Source organism: Accipiter gentilis, chromosome 11, assembly GCF_929443795.1.
Source record: "Accipiter gentilis chromosome 11, bAccGen1.1, whole genome shotgun sequence".
Lineage (NCBI taxonomy): Eukaryota > Metazoa > Chordata > Aves > Accipitriformes > Accipitridae > Astur > Astur gentilis.
Genome location: NC_064890.1, coordinates 17,560,307 through 17,579,957, shown reverse-complemented (window position 1 = coordinate 17,579,957; position 19,651 = coordinate 17,560,307). Strand labels below are relative to the sequence as shown.

Below are 19,651 nucleotides of genomic sequence, written 5' to 3'. Positions count from 1 at the left end.
TGAAATTTAAGGTTAGAGCTTCAGTGTAATTATACATATCAAGTTTATATTTACTCACTGTCCATCCCCTTCTGCCCTCCAAACCTGGGAGAGAGTAGCAGGAGGAAATGCATGAGTAAACACACCAAGGTTACCTTCCAGTGTCTCTGAAGTCACATACACCACAGGAACAGTTAATGTAGCAGGAACTTGGACAACCCAACGTAAAGTGAACTTTGCAAAATATGTACATAGATGTTCGTCAGTTATATTACAACTCTATTTTTTAAAAAAAATCCAGTCTGTTTTCTATATATTAGAGTGAAACAATGTTGCATTGCAATTTGCACTAGGTTTACTGCTTTAAGAATCACTAACTTTTAAATTCACACTGTTAAAGTGCGGATTAATTTCAAACATCTACACGTTAGATTTTATAAGAAGTTTCTAATTTCTTTGTCCAGAAAAAAAATTTTAAGAGCATATTGTACGCATGAGGCATTTCAGTCTGGGAAAAGGATAATGACTTCTTTTCTCCCTCTCCGAAGCCTAGGTATGGTTAATTGTCCTGGCACCATCAACATCAGACCTATAGCTCCTCCAGGAACCAGAATCTAGGACAACCCTGTATACAAGGGTCAAACAGTGAAGGGTGGGAGGAGGAGGAGGTAATAAGTGCAAGTCAACTGATTTCCTACTGAAACTGCTGTTATGATCAGAGTGAAGGTATAAATTACATTTGAAAAATGATACAAAAATAAGAAAAAGAGCATGCTCTCTGTAAAAAATATAGTTTTCTGTTTCTTCAAAAAAAAAGGGATAACCTTAAACACACCCAAGGGATTTTTCTTCTTAAGACAAAATGAATGAATCCGATTTAAGATTTATATAACATTAAGCGATTTTAATGCCTATTTGTTAGTCACACTTACTATTCAAGGAAGCTTCTAGAAAGGAAAGCCAAATGGTAATACACAGCAATTACAAAAAGAGATTAATTGGTTTTAAAGTAGGTTTGATGAGAAAAATTTAAGATCAAGGATTTTTACTTAAACATAAAACCTGCGTGTGTCAAGTGAAGAAACCATAAACTGTCAAGCTACATCCATATTAGATGGTGGCAAAATGGATTTCCCACCAGCTTCACTTGTATTTTAAGTTTTCAGGCCCTGAGTTACACCATACGTAAGGAGGTCTTAGAAATGCACCCCTTTTTCAGGTTCAAGTGCTACTCTAAAGGGAGAACTCAAAAATAGCATTTTAGCCACTACGGTGGATTCTCCCCCATTCTTGTTCACATTTCCACCCAGGCCACAGAGTTTTACCCTGTCAGTGTTTCACTTTACACCACCCAACCAAATCACAGTATTCAACAGTATTTCTTCATATCAAGTTCATATTAAGTTCTTCATATCATGCCTCTTCATGGCCAGACTGAAATAAGGTTTGTACAGTTTGACTGCCACCTTTTTCCTAACTGCTGCGTTTGTTGAGAGACTTTAATCAAAAACTGTGCTGAGTTAAACACCCTTTGGTGTTTCTCTCCCCTCATTTTCCCCCTTTCCCTATAAAGAAAGAAAATTCCTGTTTAAAAAAAAGAGAAGAAAAATCCGTGAAATTAAGTCCCATTTTTACATAAGAATTTGCATCTCCATTGCTTTTTGGGAGGGGCATTCATATAATGTCTGGAGACACCCATACTACTCAACTCAAAAGACATAGCAAAGGAAAAGACATACTGGAAGGCTTGGCATAACTCCTACTGTGCTTTCATGAGAATTCTAAACCTCTCAGATAGGTGCTATTATATAGAGTATAAAAGCTTTCTAATATTAAAGACAAAGGTCAATATGTGCTTTGCTGCTAGAAAGGCCTGAGAGAGTTTAGAGAAGGAGCACAGCCTTCCTGTTTTACCTGGCAGTTGGGTTTAATTGTTACTAAAATTTAATTTTGCAAGGGGAAAGACAGCAACATAACAATACCCCTCAAACTATGCTTTGAAAAGGAACTAGTGCTTTCAGCTATATTGTAGTGTTATTTTATTACAAGGTTAACTCAAGAGAAAAGCCAAATTAAAAAAAAAAAAGAGTCATATCTCAGTTTAATTTAATTATTCCCACCTCCCCCAACACAGAAAGCCTGCAAGTCTTCAATGCATTAACATACAAACACCTTGTACATACAACATGTACAATAGTTGAGCCCTTCTATGACAAGTATCTACAGAAATACAAATATACGATGCCTAACATTTTAGGAACAACATTTTGGTGCCCTCTTTTATAAAAAGTATCTGCCTGCCTTCCCCCCTCTTACTTTGGTTAATTAGGAAAGGAAGATATAGTTACAAACTTTCTCCTCCATTTCACTGTACAAGCAATTTAAATGTCTATGCAGGAACCTAACCAAACCAGTAAAACATCCTTCTGCGATGCAATAATTAGCAGGGAGAAGTTATTTTAAGTGCAGTTTTAAATATGGAAATATTGAGATGATAATACTTCCCTGGTGTTGCTATCAGTTTTAATAAAGAACTCGATTAAAAACTCTGAGCTGAAGAAAGAGACTTCAGGCTGCTGCAGTCATCATTCTCACATATTGGTGAAAAACAACTAAGATAAAGGGACAAATGTATCCCTAGTGGTATCAGTGGAGCTAAAGGGATCAATCTGTTTCACTTTGTTATTTAGTCAGTTCTCCAAGTATCTTCCCAGCTTTTAATGTCAGTAAATAAACATTAAAAGTGCTTAATGTGCAAGGCTAATAGTGATGATAGCACTTTCACTGTTGTTTCATTTTGTTTTTGTTTTGTTTTGTTTTTTTACAAAAACCTTAAAAACAAACATGAAGGCATATATAAAATACACTTGATTTATGTAACAGATAGAATATAAACCACCAGACAAGAAAAATTATTGCAAAATAGATGAGGATGTTCATTTTTTTTCACTACCAAGTTGTAAAATAAGAAAGTTTCCTTTAGATCTTCTAAGATAAGATACTAGCTCTCACTGCTTGATGATGCAGAGGTTATCTTCACATATTGGTTGAAAATTGTCTCAAAAGCTTCATCTCTGTGTACCATGGCACCAAACACCAAAGGCTACATGACAGAAAAAAAGATCATGTCAGTCTGGAAATGAAAAATCTTCCCCTAGGTATAGTTTTGGCCAAATCAATAGCAACAGGAGATGAACTCTACTTAAAGTGCATTAATAAAGACATAAGAATCTTTTTCTCTACTAAATCCTTGGATATATGGCAGAATTTCTAAGATCTTTTCACTTCTCCTCTTCTTAAAACAACCATGGCATAAAATGCAACTTGCACAGAGTATTAGCAATGGAGAACACTTCAGCGCTCTTTCCTCTCCATCCGCTCAGTGCATCATGTTTTCCTGATTGACCTCTGCCTCCATTAAAGATTTTTAGAAATCTTTATCAGTGCCCCTTTGTTTTGGCTCATAGAATATTTATTTAGGTAGATGAATATTTTCAACCTCATAATTAAGAAGTACCCAATACCAAACGGCAAATAGGAAGCCTGGTACAATGGTCATGTGACTTGGAGAAAAGTTATTTGTAGGTGATTAGTTTAAAATAAGGTTCAGTCATATGTTATGAAAAGCTACAGTCTCCTAGAGGGTATTTGAGGCTTAGAGAAGCTTAAATCTTCAGCAACATAAGACTGAAACAGGAAAACCACATCTGGGGGTCAGGCCTTTCCACTCCAAAGCTGCCTTACCCACAGATACTCTCAAGCCATCAGCTTTTTGTTCCAGACTGCACAGCAGAGCAGCCCCCATGCTCCTGATGAAGGATGCTGGGGAATGGTCAATGGAGGTAGTGAAATAATGAAGCAAGTCTTTCTGAAGTGTTATAGTAAAATAGCCCAGATGCAGCAGAATAAGCAAAATGTTTAAATTAAAATTCTGAAGCCAAATATACTGAATAATAGACAACTGAATTAAAAAAACCAAACCAAACAAAAAACCACACCACTGGCATAAGGGGGAAAAAAAAAAGTCTTTATGTTAGTGCTAGCCAGCAAAGGAAGACAAAAAGGGCACGAAGTCAAGCACAGCAATACAGATACAGCCAGCTACTTACTTTTTGCGTAGATGGTGTTGATACAGCAATACCCATCCCTGATCCCGGGAGAACAGAGAGCACTTTATACTAAAAAGAAAAAAAAAAAAAAACCCAGACCAAAGGTATCTCACATACTGAACAATTGCAAAAGGTGCTGAGAAGGTTACACAACTCGTCACTGGTGTATCCTCCCAGCCACAACTAACAGACCTCTATTAAAAACAAGAGGAGGCCAGACGATGTTCTTTGACCCTGGAGTCAATGGGTATAGCATTGCCCATACTGCGAGAACCTGCCTCTCCTCTTCCTCCCATGCGCTGCGGTGGCACCCAGCCTGCCTGCCAGAACCGGCCCTGGCCCTAAACGGCGCACCCTGGTACTGCTACGGCACATGGGAGCTGGTCCAGCCGCGATGCCAGGGACCACGCTGGCTGCTGGACAGCGCGCGCAGGTAGTACCCCCTGGCCCTACATGTATATCTGTATGTAAGAGTGTGCTTGTGAGTATCACCCAGAGGTTTACCTAGAAGTAACATTCATCCGCTGTTCAAAGGAGCAGCAAGCAGACCAGAAAAAGCTTCTTTTTCAAAATTAAATAGACAAACGGGGTATGTATAGGTTGGGTTTTGGTTTTGGGTTTTTTGTTTTGTTTTGTTTTTCTTTGTTTGTTTGTTGGGTTTTTTTTGTGGTTTTTGTTTTTTTTAAAGTCAGTCTGTAATGCTAAGGAATACAGTTGGCTGAACTGGGGAAGAGACCCTGAGTCTGGCCTGTGTTCCCCACCCCTAAATAAACCCAGGCACAGTATGTTTTTATGCCTGGCTGAATGATCCCAGTCTCATCTTCATTAAAAAAACTACACAGATGCAAAAGGACCTTTATGGCAGTAGACCTACTAAACAATGAGCCAGCATACACTTGAAGTATGATGTTTAAAATCCATCAACATGAATTATTAATTCCAACAGGAATGTTCAAGTTATGCATAAGTGTCAGCTTAATAGACATGTGATATAAATAGAAGGAACTAATTTGAAAATCTGGAGGTACTTAAGCAGTAGACACCAGACTGAGGTGTTTCTTTGCACAGCATGATTTAATCTGTGGCACTCACGGCCACATGATGTAGTAGAAAGCAGGGCTGTTGCATTTAAGAGTAGGACAAGTTCGGACAGGGTAACAAAAAGTGACATTAAATGCCATATAGAGTGAAGCAAAGCACCAATAAAGCTGTTGGTGACTGCAGGCTGATAAAACTCATCCAGAGAAAGGATCACATTGTACTTGCCATGCTTCCAACCATCCACTTCTTGCCTCTGTTAGTGATGGGATCCTAATTAGATGGAACTCCAGCCTGATCCAGTCTAACAATTCTAATGATTTACCTTCCTCCACTGACAATAATGCCTCATCCCTCTGAGGCATCTACTGATATCAACACGCAAACTGACGTTAGTATTACACAATTCCTGCTAACAATAAATCTTAAAGCCTACACAGCTCTAGCCAATGCAGGAGTTAAGAATCAACACAAATTTAATTTTAAAACAATTAAGAAGTGTAAGGGTTTAGTAAACTGCTTTGTTTTTATGGTCATAATGAGTTTGACCTTGACTTGGCTACACAAGCGTTTCTGGGAAATATTCTTGATCAAAGAATTACATTTTACTTATAAAAATTATCAACTGCATGCTTTTTCAAACTAACTTAAGCAGAAAAGCAAAACATGACTAGCTGAACATAAAAAACCAGCTTTTACCCCTATTTGCAACACAAATCAGACATACCTTCTGAATATCTGTTATATCCGTTAGCTTTATAACTTTATTTCTTTTAGATGAGCCAGATTTGGAGCTTTCGAAGCACAAGTAACTGAAGACAAGGAAAGAAAATACTCATTTTGATACAGTATTCTAAAACAAAGCTCTCAACATCTTATCACTTCTGAAGTTTGAAATCTCACAGGTTAAAACCAGCTTCAAAAAAAAAAAGAATGAGGCACACATTCAGTTAGGGCTTCTAATTTTGAGCAAACATTTGTAAATTCTAGCAACCGGCTAACATGTCTGAAAGCCCAGAACACACAGTATACAAACACACACACAAAAAATCTTGTATTTATACTACTGCACTGAATGGTTAAACCTGACAAGCATTTTAAAGACACAGGAAGCATGTATATCCTTTAACAGTTGAAATACCAAATCTCAAAAGGCTTATAAATCTTTTACCATCCTAAAAGAAGATTAATGGAAAACACTGTGTTAGTTTCATGCTATTGTGATGCAAACAAAAGCTCAGATTTCTAAACGCTGGAGAGTAATCACTAGGTGACATTGCATACAGATGAGCTTTACTTCCATTCATTACACCCCAAAGGAATTTCAGTGCAAGAGACCCAAACAGTAGTGACAAAAGCTAGTCAGCTCTGGGAGGCTGGGGGGTAAGTAAGGATTAAAACAAAATAAAAAAATCAAGTACTAGTTTTGAAACCAAGGCTTGAATTTCTATGTTCTTTTTATTGCACACTGTTTCAAGGAAGCTATACAATCAGTTTCCTTTAAAAAAAGGAACTAAGGGTATTTGCCGAATAACCATTGATCACAACTCTCCAAATACACTCAGCTTTCAGGTTTCTTTTTTGTATATAGGTAGTATGTTATCCACATCAAGAACTGCAGCAACTAACAGCTAACTATATAGAGCCACTCTCCGCTCCTATGCAAGCCTTTCCAAGGCAAACCCACATTTGTTAAGCCTTACCACACCCCAGATTCAGCTCTCCCTTGTTATGGTGCTTTCTTGAGGTTTTAAACCACCATGAAAAGGCGTTTTTGTTTCAAAACATTGTTAAAGGATTACTTTTAGATTCAATTTTTTAATGCCTGTTAAGTTTCCCTCTTAAGAAATGTGTGGAGTGCAATGACTCACTTTTCTGTGACATAAAGAACTCCATTCCTGATGTAGTCTGTAGGCATCTTCCTATCTCTGTTTATCAAGCAACAGCGCCAGCCATTTTCACACACTGAAAAAAGTCGTAACAAGAAATCTTACTTCAAGAAAAAGAGACACAGACATGCATTAGCCCCAACAGTTTCCTTACAAAACAGCAGAAAACACTGAAAATTAAACTTTAGGTACCTAAAACTAGACATGTTTACAAAGAAAAGCCTAAATAAGGTGGTTTTAGATACCGCAACATCTGTTTTGACACTGGTTTTTAAAAAAACACAAAACAAAAACCACTGAAACAATTATTCCCTTTAACTTGCCTATTCCACTTGCATTACCACAAAAGGCATGCCAGGTTGTCCATCCTTTCAAAGAACTGCAAGGATGTGGAATGAAAGAGACCGTCCCCATTCATCCTGCTTTAAAGCAAGTCTTTTTAATCAAAAGCTTATACCTGTAGATTGCACAAAGGGAATTCAACTTTAACCTATCCTTGGCTTTTTAGAAAATACTAGTGTAGCCTCCCTGTTGCATAATACCTGCCAAAGGACGCTCATTTTCTGACAGGTTAAAAACTTCATGGAAATTCCCCCTCTTGGTGGTATGAAAACGACTTGTGTCTTCATCTTTGCTTATTCCAGTTGGGGCGCTTGAGCCCACGTAACTTCTGGATGCTGCTGTTTGAAGCTGCAGAAAAATAAACACGATACCAAAATTTGAACAGCAACATTTAAGGTGCGCTCTTAAAAATAACTTGGCTAACTACTCTTCCTAAAAAATAAATAAATCTGTAACACAACAATTTTCATTAACTACTTAATAAAGTTAACTTGGGACTATTGCACTGTACTATTGCTATAGCACAAAAGTATAATGTGCTATCTGAACATAGTCTTTCAAAGTGCTGCCCTTTGATGGACACCCTTTGCAGGGGTGAAAGTGCACAGTGCTAAATGCACCTATCTTAAAATATCATTTTTCTGCAGTAAAGGGTATATCTGATTAGATACAGCTAAGTCACTGCACACAGCTCCAATTATTATACTAGTGGGACTAGGAACAGTTAATACATTACCACTACTTGGCTTGTCTTCAAGAGACAGACCAAGCACAAAATATTATTGCACAAAATAAGTTTAGAAAGAAAAAAGAGCAAACAAAGAAAAAGCCACAGAAAACTGCTTAAGCTCATTATGAATACAAATGCTGAAATTGAAAGGAAGTTTTCCACACTATGATCCATACCTTTTCATGCCCTGACAGCTAGCAGGAAAAGAAACAAACAACACAAATGTGACAGTGACAAAAGAAAAAAGTGAAGTCTATTTAACAGTATAATACATAGAATAAAACATGAACTGAGTGACACTGCAAGATCTTGCTCACAAACCAAAAGACTACACACAATGAATGCAATTAAAAAAAAAGTTATCAGTGGTTAGAGCACACCAGTTCAATTTATTCAGGTTGCATTAGAGCCATTGATCTTTCCTTTGCTTTGAAGTTACACTGAATTTTGAGAGTGTTGACATGTGAAATAAAACTGGAATGGTTGTCAGCATCCTTGACGGGGGCGAGGGGGGGTGGGGAAGACAACATGGATTTCTCAAAACTGAAGTACTTGAGTAAAATCTACTTTTAAACAAAGCTCTTGAACCACTGGAGACTGCCCTAGCAAACAAGTCTTGCTTCTGGAAGGACAGCAGGCAGTTTCTTTTGGAAAGCTTGCCTGCGTCCGCTTTTTCATCTTGGTGAGGCACCACATGATTCCAAAGGCTGGCTTTTACCATCGAAGCATTAACAGCTCTGTTCTTAGCCTTACCATACAAGTGCAGTTAAACAACTGGCAAAGTGACAACATGCAAGCTCCGGACTAAGCCCGTCTTCTGGAAAGGTCTGATGCTGTCGCAGGCCAACTAGCCTCTGCTGGCTTTTTTTGCATGTAAGTTGGCAACACTCAACACTTCGCAGGATTTAGCACTTACAAAAGAAATCCAAAGCAAATGAAAAAACGCGCACTGCAATTGCTGACTAGAAACCAGACTGACAAAACAGGCACAGCATAGGGTATTTACCATCCAGCTTTTAGGGTAACTGTAATACAACGATGCCTTGGGGGAAAAGAATAAAGAAAGTTGACATAGAAAGTAAATGGTTGAACCATAACTGTACTATTGCTTCTGCAAAGTTACTGCCCTTCTGCGGTGGTCTTAGCAATGATCGAGCCCCTGGAACCAATGAAAATAACAGCTTCTCCAAAAATTTCTGTGCAAGTAAAGATCAGATGAATTTTTTGAAGGCTTTCTTGGACAAGTTATTTGGCTCCATATGCATGTAACCACATGAAGCTCCATGCCCCAAACCATAAAAAAGTCAGGGCAAGAGGTCTAATGCATTTTGTGCTGGCATGAGGATTATTCCTGCTCTCTGCTACACTGATTCCTACCTATTCATTATATAAAGAGATTAAAAAAAGGTGTTTAAACTTCAGTACCACATCCCATCTGGTGGCTGAAGATATGAGAAAGTTCTGCCCTTACTTCTAGTCCTTCCTAACACAGGCAAATGTTTCCTCTTCTACCCTTAAAAAAAATAATCAGCTAATTTATCCATAAGCACCCAGGCTTGAGACAACCTATGGTCAATTACTCAAAAGAAAAGCATTGCATCCAATTTTGATAAGCCTTAAATCTAAGTGGAAGTGACTGGATTTGTAATGTTGGAAGAGTCCTGACTGTCTAAAAACATCACCAACAACCTGGAGGCAGGAATATCTGGAGGTATTCCTTTTCACTTGATCCGTTGTCAGCTTTTGACATACAACCTTTACCCATCAGATACTGTTGATAGGATTGTTCTCTAAGGACACGAGGTCAAAGCGGTGGTATAGGCAATGAATATTGCATTGTGTCTAGGTTTACAGTGTCTTGTATGCTGTTTAATGATAAGAAGCCAAAGCAAATGTACATATGCTGGCACTACATGTTTTTGGGCTCTGCCTTTTCTATGAAAAAATGAAAAACCTATTTGGTTTTTACCTTTTCATATAAACCCCCGTTTTTTATACTATGAGGTTCCCAGAAATCTCTCAAGGGGTAAGAAAGTTTGTCTAAAATTACTGAGACCAAGTTAATGGTTTCAAAGACATTTAGAAGCAGATAATGCACATCCTTTCCAGGCAGACAAGCCAAGCCCATAAAGTCAGACACAGTAGTACTAAAACTCTGGTCTACTTGTCAAAACTTAAGCCATAAGGAAAAGCCAGAAGGGATAATTACTCTCTAAGTTTATGGATCCAAGTTCAGCAATTCACAGCTTTTCCACCTCCAAGGCAGATTAAAGACATCCAGCAATAAACTGCCACCACCACCACAGTATGTGAATGATAACCTGTAAGCTTGAGAAGCACAGAAACTCTTAAGCCCATCTTCTGCAGGCAAGAGAAATACCAGCTATGGACAGCTCCATCCATCCGCTCATTCACCTCTCTTGTCCCTTGGAAAATAGGAGCAAAAGACTCACTTTCTGTACTGTCTTTCTCTTCTACTTCCTTCTGAAATACTCAGATTATGCTGCAGTTATTTTACCACCAGCTGCTCCATCACCCCCAGAACTCCATACTACTTCTTCACAGGTTAACAACCAAGGGTTCATGTGTTTAATCCTTTGGCTCTCCAGTTGTGTACCCAGGCTGAATTATTGCTAAGTGCTGCGCATTTTAGTCAGTGAGCTTGACGGTACTCAAATACTCCATGAACGTAATTAGATACCGTAATAAGAGGCATTAAGCAAATGCTAAAATGGGATTAGATTGAAGTTTTATTACAACTATTTTTATTTTTAAACTAATAAACATTGACAAATTCAGGGATTAGGAAAAGCATGACTTGCTTTTCAGTTGTCATGTCAGGCCCCAAAACAATTTGCAAAGATGCACAAAACGCAACACTTAAAGATTTAACTATGAGATTTTAACGAAAGAAAAATTTACTGTTGGAGTACCAACATGGTGAAAAGTCATTTATCACCACTATGTTAAAAGGTCATCCAATACAAATAACCATAAGACATAATGCCTAAATCTGTAAACTGCTTTATTACCTCTGTTAATGCTTATCCCATTAGTAAGCTGCATATTACATCCAAGCCTTTGTTTATTTTTTAACTAACTGTTCTTCAATCTACACAAGCAGCTGAATTTCTACTGAAAAAGAATGTCTGAGAACAGAGAAGGGGAATACAAAAAGAATAAATTTTGACAATAAAATCACACAGAATGTATGTTACAGAAATTTATATGAATATGGATGGTGTTATTTTTGTGCATTTAGCTTCATACGACTTCCAGTATATGTATATTTATGTACACATTTTGATAATAGATTTCTTTCTTACAAGAAACAGAATCCATACAAAACCTCTGTGGATCATGAAAATAATTAAAAAAAATAGAACTAACATTGACTTGTAGGATTTAATTAACCTTCCTTTTAATGTGCTCTAGTCACTGGGGAAAAGGGAGAGCAAGAAAGGGATCCGATTTTCAGATGTTGGGAACGGAGGGACAAAAAGATTTATTACCCTTACCCGTCTCGACACTGTAGCATTAGATCTTTCTTTGAGCTGAGGATCTGTCGGGAGACTTGTCCAGATGATATAAGGAGTATCATACTTAGCTCTTAGTCTGGGGCATCGTTTGAAGATAAAATCAATAAGGAAAAATTTGATTCCAGCATAAAGTCCTGGAAAAAAGGTCATTTTAGTAGGCGCGTTAAAGGGCATTAAGAACATCACTGCTTTGATCATGTTTTAACAAGTTCATGAATGAATCCAAATCCTGTATTTTCAGTCATAGTGCTAAACCATTCTCTTGGTTTTAATATTTTGATTCTTCTTTCAGAGGCAAGAAATTATTTTTCTCTTCCTCCGCTGCACAGATTCCTTCCTCCCCATCCCCAGTTCTTTTAAACCCCTTACGTAGCTTCTTATGATGCAGAAGAATATTAAAATAATACAAACATATATTCCTTGTTGCCAGAAGCATTCTGAAAACTTTATATACTTCCAAAACAGAAAATGTGCCAGAGCATTCAACTCTGCAGCTCCCTGCAGGAATTTAAATGGCAACAGAGGGCTCTCATGTACTACATTAAACTCTATCTTCCAGTCAGTATGTCCTTTTATCTTACGCAAGGTATTTCCTTGCATTCTGCCAGATTAATAAAGGCTTAAATTACTCTCTCAAAACTTTACTGAATGCAATTCAGATCTCTTTCTAAGAGTCAGCATAAAAAAATAATTCCTCACACATCTAAGTCAATTGTCACATCAAGCAAACCTATGTTTATGTTCAAGCTAACACAGTTTGACGTTCAGTGCCACTAAAAGTAATACTGATTTGATTATATCATTACTTTAATGAAAAAAAAAAAAAAAAAAAAAGAGAATTCTTGATTCACAGGACGTGGCTTCATATCTTAGAAAAAAAGACAGTCTCATGCTATAGCAAAAACCCTCTTTTCCCAATTCTCAGTTGAGAGTTTAAGTATCTGCAACTTCACCCACAGTAATCTGTTCATTTTGTCCAGCCTATCTTCCAAGTTTTACAAGTAGTCCCATTAACCCTTTCATTTTTCCCAATCCTGTCATTTTTGTGCCTTCTGTGTGGTCCCACGTATTTAACTGGCAAGGATGTATGAGTAAAAAAAAACAAACCCAAAATACAGGACTTTCTGGAAGCCTTGTAGCTGACAGTCTGAAGACCTCTGCTAATAGCTTATCATAAAGTTCCCCTCTTCAAGGAGCGAATCCATTATCCAGTCTTTTTCTATTATATTATGTATCCAGAGATGGTTTTCAAAGCGCACACGACAATGTCAAGCACAATGAAAATAGTTTAAAACACTGCATTACTTATTAATGCAGAGTTTTCCTTCTTAAACTCTAAAATTCTTCCTCTAAAGATCACTTTAAGTTTTAACACATTAAGTCTAGACTGTAACAGGTCAATTATTTATTACGTTTACCCATTGCAAGCCCAATAATCCTGTAGGGCAAAAAGCAGGATGCAATAAAAGCTGCCCATAGAGTAATGTAGAGCTTCTGTGTTATTTCTGGCTGGACCCACATGAACAAGCTGAAAACAAAAAAAGAAACAAAATTTTATTACTAGCATTCCAGACATTAGTCAAGTCTTGTTTTAAGAGGAAAAAGAGACTCATGTCAGATAACTTACTTTTTAATTTTTTCCAGTATGTCTGCCATCTTGCCAAAAAGGTTCTACATAAGAAGCAAGAGAATTATAACCAAATCCTGCATTATTTTGAGCTTTTTCTCCACATAATAGAAAACAACAGTTATCTTACCCTGTTGGTAATAAGCAATTCCCAGAAGTGAGTTTTTTAACTCATTTTTAGCCATTTATGTACTTCACAATTGAGTAAATACAGAACAGAATAGCAATACTCAATGAATTCCATCTCATTTAACACCTTGTTCTGAAACTTGTGATTGACTGTTAGAAGTAAAGAAGTTACCTTACCCCACTGTCACAACAGGGAAGTGTTTACATCACTGCAAATACTTTAAATTAAGGTGTCAATCTAAGTGTTAAGAACTTCTGTCAGTAGGTAACAAAATAGGAAGTTTCTTCACACATTTTGAGCACTGAAATCGCAGGCAGTGGTTACTGAGTTCATCAAATGCTGGACTCGTAGCTTCTTTAGAAACACACCACCACCAGGTGTTTATGATGTACCCTTCGAGTTACTAGGTTCCACAGAATTCCAACAGTAGTTGAAGCAAACAGACCCCTGCTCAGGACTAAGAGGGTTATTCAGCCACCTCCTCTAACCAATTCTTGCTGTCACAGGACCTGTAAACTTCACCTTCCCAATAAATTTCCAAAGGCATTCACACAAACATATGCACCACCGCCAGCAGAAGGAAGGGGATCAGCACATACAGTGGGCGAGACAAAGGTCAGCTACTTTCAGCAGTGACACATCGTTAGACATGGCCCAAGGCTGCAGTTCAACTGGATGGTGGAGTCACTCAGCTGCTAGGGTAGCTCAGCAAACTGATGGAGCTGGGAGAAAACCTTCGCTCTCCCTCTCCCACACAAGCAGCAGATTTCAGGGCTGTGGTGGGGGATGGTGTTTAAAACAGACTATTTCAGAGATGCTGTGCAAACTGTTGAATTAACACAGCTAAACAGACAGTTGAAGGAATAGGACCTCTTATACCAGTTTTGCAACTAGCAGATTTGGGAAATGGATCCATACTCCAGTACACTGGTAAGATCCGCCACCTGACCTACATTATCAGAAGCTCATTTACATGTTTTAGGGGAAAAAACATCAGAAGCTGCTTCTGTTCCCCTTCAGACCTTGCTCAGAGCCATGACGGCAGAATTTTGACCAGTTCTCTGAAGCATCATGCCATTCCAGAAGCTCCAGGCATCTTACTGAGATTTCTATTGCTAGTAAGTAAAGATCCTTATGCAAGGAAAATATTGCTTGTTTAAGTGTTTGTTTTCACATGCTGCATAACAAAGTACTTCGACCACTTGGACTATGAACCTCCTTGTTCTAAGGAAGCAGCCAGAGAAGTCCAAGAACAGCACAGTACCTGCGCCTTCTGAGCCACGTCTAGAACAAGCTGAAACTTTTCAGACACCGTCAGGTCCTCTTTTGGGGGTTCCTTGGGCAAGAAAGAGATAACCCATTAATTTTCAGCTCAGCTAAAACTGGTATTTTACAAAATTCCTCATGAAAACATGACTCCTCAACATTCTTGGCAATAGTCCTCTTGATTTGCCAAGTTCCTCTCTTGTTTCAGATCTACTGTTTGCGCTGGTTATCTTTAGTTATCAATGCTTTTCCTCCAGGGTATATGCAAACATAGTAACATGAGGCTGTGAAACATACAGTAAGTCTTTGGAACAGCATAGTTACAATGACTTTCAGTCTATGAACACACACTTAAATTGACCTACTTCTGGTCTAGCATAGAAATGTCCTTTTTTTTTTTTTAAAGTTTTACATCTATAACTTTATTATTTATTTATTTTAATAGATTATTGGCCTTTTAAGAGTAACAAAATTATCCTGGAAGCAAGGCCTCACTAAGTCTTACTAAAAGGGTTGAAATTCAAAGAACTCCATCTTACTTACAATACTTCCTGCTTAAAGCAGGATATGCAAATATTTATTTCAAAAATAATACAGAGATAACAGAATGCAAGGCTTCCCGAAGATCCCATAGGATCTAACTTGTCCCAAGCTGGCATATTAACATTTATTCCAGAAAGGTAATTCAAGTTTGGACTACTTTATGGCAAAACACCCAAACCTAGTGCTGTTGGTGAAGATTTCTAAATTGAAAGAGAAAGAAAAAAGCTGTAGTGCCTTTATTTGCATCTCACTCTTCCCTCCTTTTACAGCTACCCACATAAAGACAGAGGAAGGTTTTGAAGGTACAACTTTTAACATAGGCATATAGGCCAAACCCATCAAAGACCTACCATAGGTTCAGAAACTTCAGGCACAATGCTCCACTGTATTCTCCAACCCCTAGAATTTATGGAAATAGTTAAAGAGAGCAAGTACTTCTTCTCCACCTGCCAACATGGATTATTTGTAAGAGGTTAAAAAGTAGTTTTCTGCAACAAGCACTTATGGCTTAAAAATAAAAAATAAAGCAAATAATCCCCAAATCAACAAAGAACCCACAAAATAACATAAGCGTAAGTGGCCAACAACAGACAGCTTTAAAGGTATATACATAAAAAAATAATTATATTAACTAGGTGGATACTAGACAGAATCACCACTTGTGGGTTTTACAACAAAAGTGAACTGTGTGCACAGAGTAAATAATTAGGAATACTTTTTCTTGGTTTTTTATGTGAACAAAATTGTATCAACCTATTCTGGAGCCTATTTGCTACTGGTAATTTTCAAACAGAGTGTCAGACAGTAAGTATTAATTAAGAAATCAGAAAATTATTTTAAAATATGCACATTAAGATCCTTCCTGCCATCTTTAGCTTTTTAAGGGGGAAAACACCATTAGCCTAAAATAGCATTTTTAAGAGATCCTCTCAGTACAGAAAATGTACTTTTTTCTAAAAAAAGAAAGTCTTAATTTTTAATAGAGACCAAATATACAAATGGAAAAAGCCTGCCATTTTAAGCCTAGGTGAAAATCCTCTCCAGGGAAAAGCAGCAGGGTTCAATATTTAAGGTGATGTTCTCCACCTACTCTGAACACTGCAGAATATTTTTATTTTAGAATTTTAAAGTGTTGAGGGGTTTGTCTGAGAACATGCAGCATCATTTATGATGACCCAAGTCACAGAAAATGAAGACAATTCCTTAGAATAGTCACAAATTATAGAAACTGAGCAATGAAATTAAGGATATTAGAGTTTGAATTTCACTTTGTTAAATTTAACTCACAATGTTAGAACAGGTAACAGTTTATGACTCAGTGCAAGAATAATAAAACATCTTTTAAGCAAAGTGTTACAAGAGAATAATCTAGTATTTAAGTAAATACCTGGCTATGAGGTAATTTAGGGACAACCTCAAAATTGCTAAAAATAAGAACATAGGAATGGCCCAGCCATGCCATACAGCATTCATGTAAATCTGCAGATTAAGAAGAAAAAAGAAAAAAAGAAAAAGAGATGTGGATTACAAACTGGGGTACAGTGAGTTGTATGAAATACCGTTTCCCACTGTACTGTTGGTTTCAGAATCACACAACTCAGATCACAAAAGTTAATAAGTTTTAGCCACCTCATGACAGACAATAGCACTGCATTCATGAATGTAAAGTTGAAACTAAAAGATTGAACTAAAACTCCAGAGAGGACACAAATAGTGCTCAGCTGCTCGAAAGAATGAATATTTCCAACACTGCAATTGCATGAAGGTATAGAAAAAAAAGTAAACCTTAAAGTTTGTGAATCTGCTACATGACCATGATACGGTCTGATCTTACCTAGATCAGCTGAAGCAGTGGTATGGTAGAAGAGTTCTAACAGCCCCCTTACAGGGTGATGGGATAAACTCTTGCTGTATTATTTCAGGTCAACTAAATCCCAAATTTTTACCAAGCTTAAAAAGACTGTAGGAAAACAGGCCTTATTTTACCTAACAAGTACAGACACAAAGTGCTTCAAAAGGTGTTCTGTCTCCTTCCCAACTTCTGAAAATACAGAGACTACAGCCTCCCTGCCAAGAGACATTAGGCTAATTTTTACTGATAACCCCAAAATGAAGCATCGCTCTGGCTCTGAGGCCCAGAGCTTTCTGAACAACAGCTGAAGTTCCTTCCTTCACCTTGTATCTGAAGAATGGGTTTGTCAGGACAGGTGAGAGAAAAATCAGTCCAAAAGGAAAAGGGATAGACACAGGGCACCAGGAGGGGGAAAGTCTCCTCAATATTCCTTGAGCTGTGCCATCAAAGCAGCATTAAGTAAGGCTCCATAACTTACAGGGAGGGATCATTTAACGAAAAGGTGCGTGACACTTTCACCAAACAGGTTCATTCAACAACTACTGGTAATAATTTCTATGAGTATCAAAATATTTCATATATACCATGACCAAACAAATTTAGATCATTTAATTAACAATTGGAAGGAAAGCAAATAAAAACTCTACTAAATAGTTATGTCACTTTGTGGCATTCAAACTTCCTTACATACACAGCATGGGAATACTTGAATTTAGCTCACAGACCCAATGTTTGCCCATTAAATGATACTCAAATCAGGGCATTTTGTTTCTCATCAGTAAGTATGATCCTAACGAAGGCCAAAGAGCACTGATGGTGAACAATAGCTTCTTATCAAACACAGCTGCTATCAGCATTTCAGCCCTAGACAAGGGATTTTTGCAGACACTGAAGTAACCATCAAAATACAATACTGGGAGACAGTAAACAAGAAATGACAGAACGATGACTAAATCATTCTAAGTTATTTTAACAGTTTCAGAACTATGCTACAGTAAACCCAGAATACACAATTTAAGTGGCTTTGAAATATAATTGAAGTGACAACTACCAGTATTTTGTATTAAATGAAATTACACCATTTGATTTGACTTAAATTGCAGCATAACCCCATCTCAGATATGGCAGTTTCAATGAATTTCGTTAAATAATACATTTAAAAGTTCTTATTACTCCTGGAGGAATAGGATAACTTACAATAAAGGCAATAGCAGAAGTGTAGATAGAATACCAGTCTGATAAGGCAGAAAGATTCTTCACAAAATTAGTAACAGGTTTGGCACCTCTCTCTAAACAGAAGTGGAGAAAAAATACAACTGTTAGAATTAGCTGGCAGTGGTTAAATCACTTGTAAATGACAAACACCCAAATCAGAAAATTAACAGGAATATTCAAGACATGGAAAGATAAAAAGACTCATCCAAATTAAGAAAAATGAAACCCATCAATGTAACTGAACTAGTTAGGTAATGCATTTCCAGAAACTAAAGTGTTATTCAAGACAAAGGTTATGTCTAAACTCTGAAGTACAGACAAAAATAATCAATACCCTCTACAAGGGTACCCTGGATGCTGATAGCAGTTTGTTCTGAGTCCTGTTCATGCTACCCTGAAGACCTCCGCACAGGTCAGTTCATCCCACTGTAAAACAAGGTAAATTAGCCTGACTGGACTCCAAGCCACCAAGGAACAACTTGCTGCTGCTTGACCAAGCTAGCTTAAAACCAGGATAGATGTCTCTCGGCTACATTTCTGCAGGAGTCTATCCATTGGTAGCATTTTGCTGCTTACTCTTCCTAAGCCAAGAGACACAGGACCTTGCTGCCTGAAGTTTTTCTCCCACCTCTGCAGACCTTTGCTCTCGCAGTCACCGCACAGGAGACAAACCTGGGCCAAGAGAGGCATCACTCCCATGCACAGATGCCCACAGCAAGAGGAGCTCTTCCTCAGCTCCCTAAAAAAGACTTGTCCTTTACCTTTCCTATTCCACTAAGGTCTTTTAACACTTGGGCAAACTAGCTAGGGGACAAAAGAAAACAGGAGAGGGCTGCTGCAGGAAGACCTTTCCTTTCTCTGTTGGAACACATGGGTTTTGCCTTCCCTGCTGAGAAGAGTGACGACTTCTCTTGCACAGGAGGCCCCCGAAGTACCCATCATCGTTTGCAGTATAGCTCACAACTTTCAAAGGCTTTCCTCAAGAGAACCTGTGACTTGCTGTTCAAGTTTGTTTGGCTTGAAATTCAGCTGTCCTTGATACATTCCCTATGGGAAGTAATTAAACAGCTAGGACTAGATTTCCTTGAGCATCAGGACAACCAAAGCAGTGGATGAAGTAAGTGGAAGGGCATGCTTGAGGCACTGGAGGTGGTCACGGACTCGAGCACTGCTCCACCATCCTCCACCAAACCTGCAGGGAAACTGCTGGTGACAACAGGGGTCTTGAGAGCATCCAAGGGTCTTGAGAGCTCTGGGTGGTCATCAGGCACCCCTGGACAAGAGGGATCTAGATTTTGTAGCTCACCAAGTGGAAGTTAAGAACCACTTAAAGCTTGAGCTTAATACTGCTTTTTTTAAAAGCTATTCTGAAGGCAATGCACATCCACCAAG

General features: G+C 37.9%; 1 protein-coding gene across 2 annotated transcripts in view; it reads right to left on the bottom strand.

Annotated features, from left to right (window-relative positions):
* Positions 1 to 786: 786 nt before the first annotated feature.
* The window catches only part of GRAMD4 (GRAM domain containing 4), a 77,985-nt gene continuing 59,120 nt past the window's right edge, over positions 787 to 19,651 (bottom strand). Inside the window, exons 8-20 of one of the 2 annotated variants that reach the window (XM_049813937.1) lie at positions 18,242 to 18,333; positions 16,580 to 16,671; positions 15,543 to 15,591; positions 14,648 to 14,719; positions 13,254 to 13,297; positions 13,045 to 13,154; positions 11,606 to 11,760; positions 8,264 to 8,281; positions 7,558 to 7,705; positions 6,998 to 7,091; positions 5,854 to 5,938; positions 4,089 to 4,157; positions 787 to 3,082 (exon numbers count right to left, since the gene is read on the bottom strand). In XM_049813937.1, coding sequence (XP_049669894.1) covers positions 2,981 to 3,082; positions 4,089 to 4,157; positions 5,854 to 5,938; positions 6,998 to 7,091; positions 7,558 to 7,705; positions 8,264 to 8,281; positions 11,606 to 11,760; positions 13,045 to 13,154; positions 13,254 to 13,297; positions 14,648 to 14,719; positions 15,543 to 15,591; positions 16,580 to 16,671; positions 18,242 to 18,333 — 1,130 coding nt within the window. In that variant the 3' untranslated portion in view covers positions 787 to 2,980. The remainder of the gene's footprint in view (positions 3,083 to 4,088; positions 4,158 to 5,853; positions 5,939 to 6,997; positions 7,092 to 7,557; positions 7,706 to 8,263; positions 8,282 to 11,605; positions 11,761 to 13,044; positions 13,155 to 13,253; positions 13,298 to 14,647; positions 14,720 to 15,542; positions 15,592 to 16,579; positions 16,672 to 18,241; positions 18,334 to 19,651) is intronic. The other variant, XM_049813938.1, reaches the window with a different exon arrangement.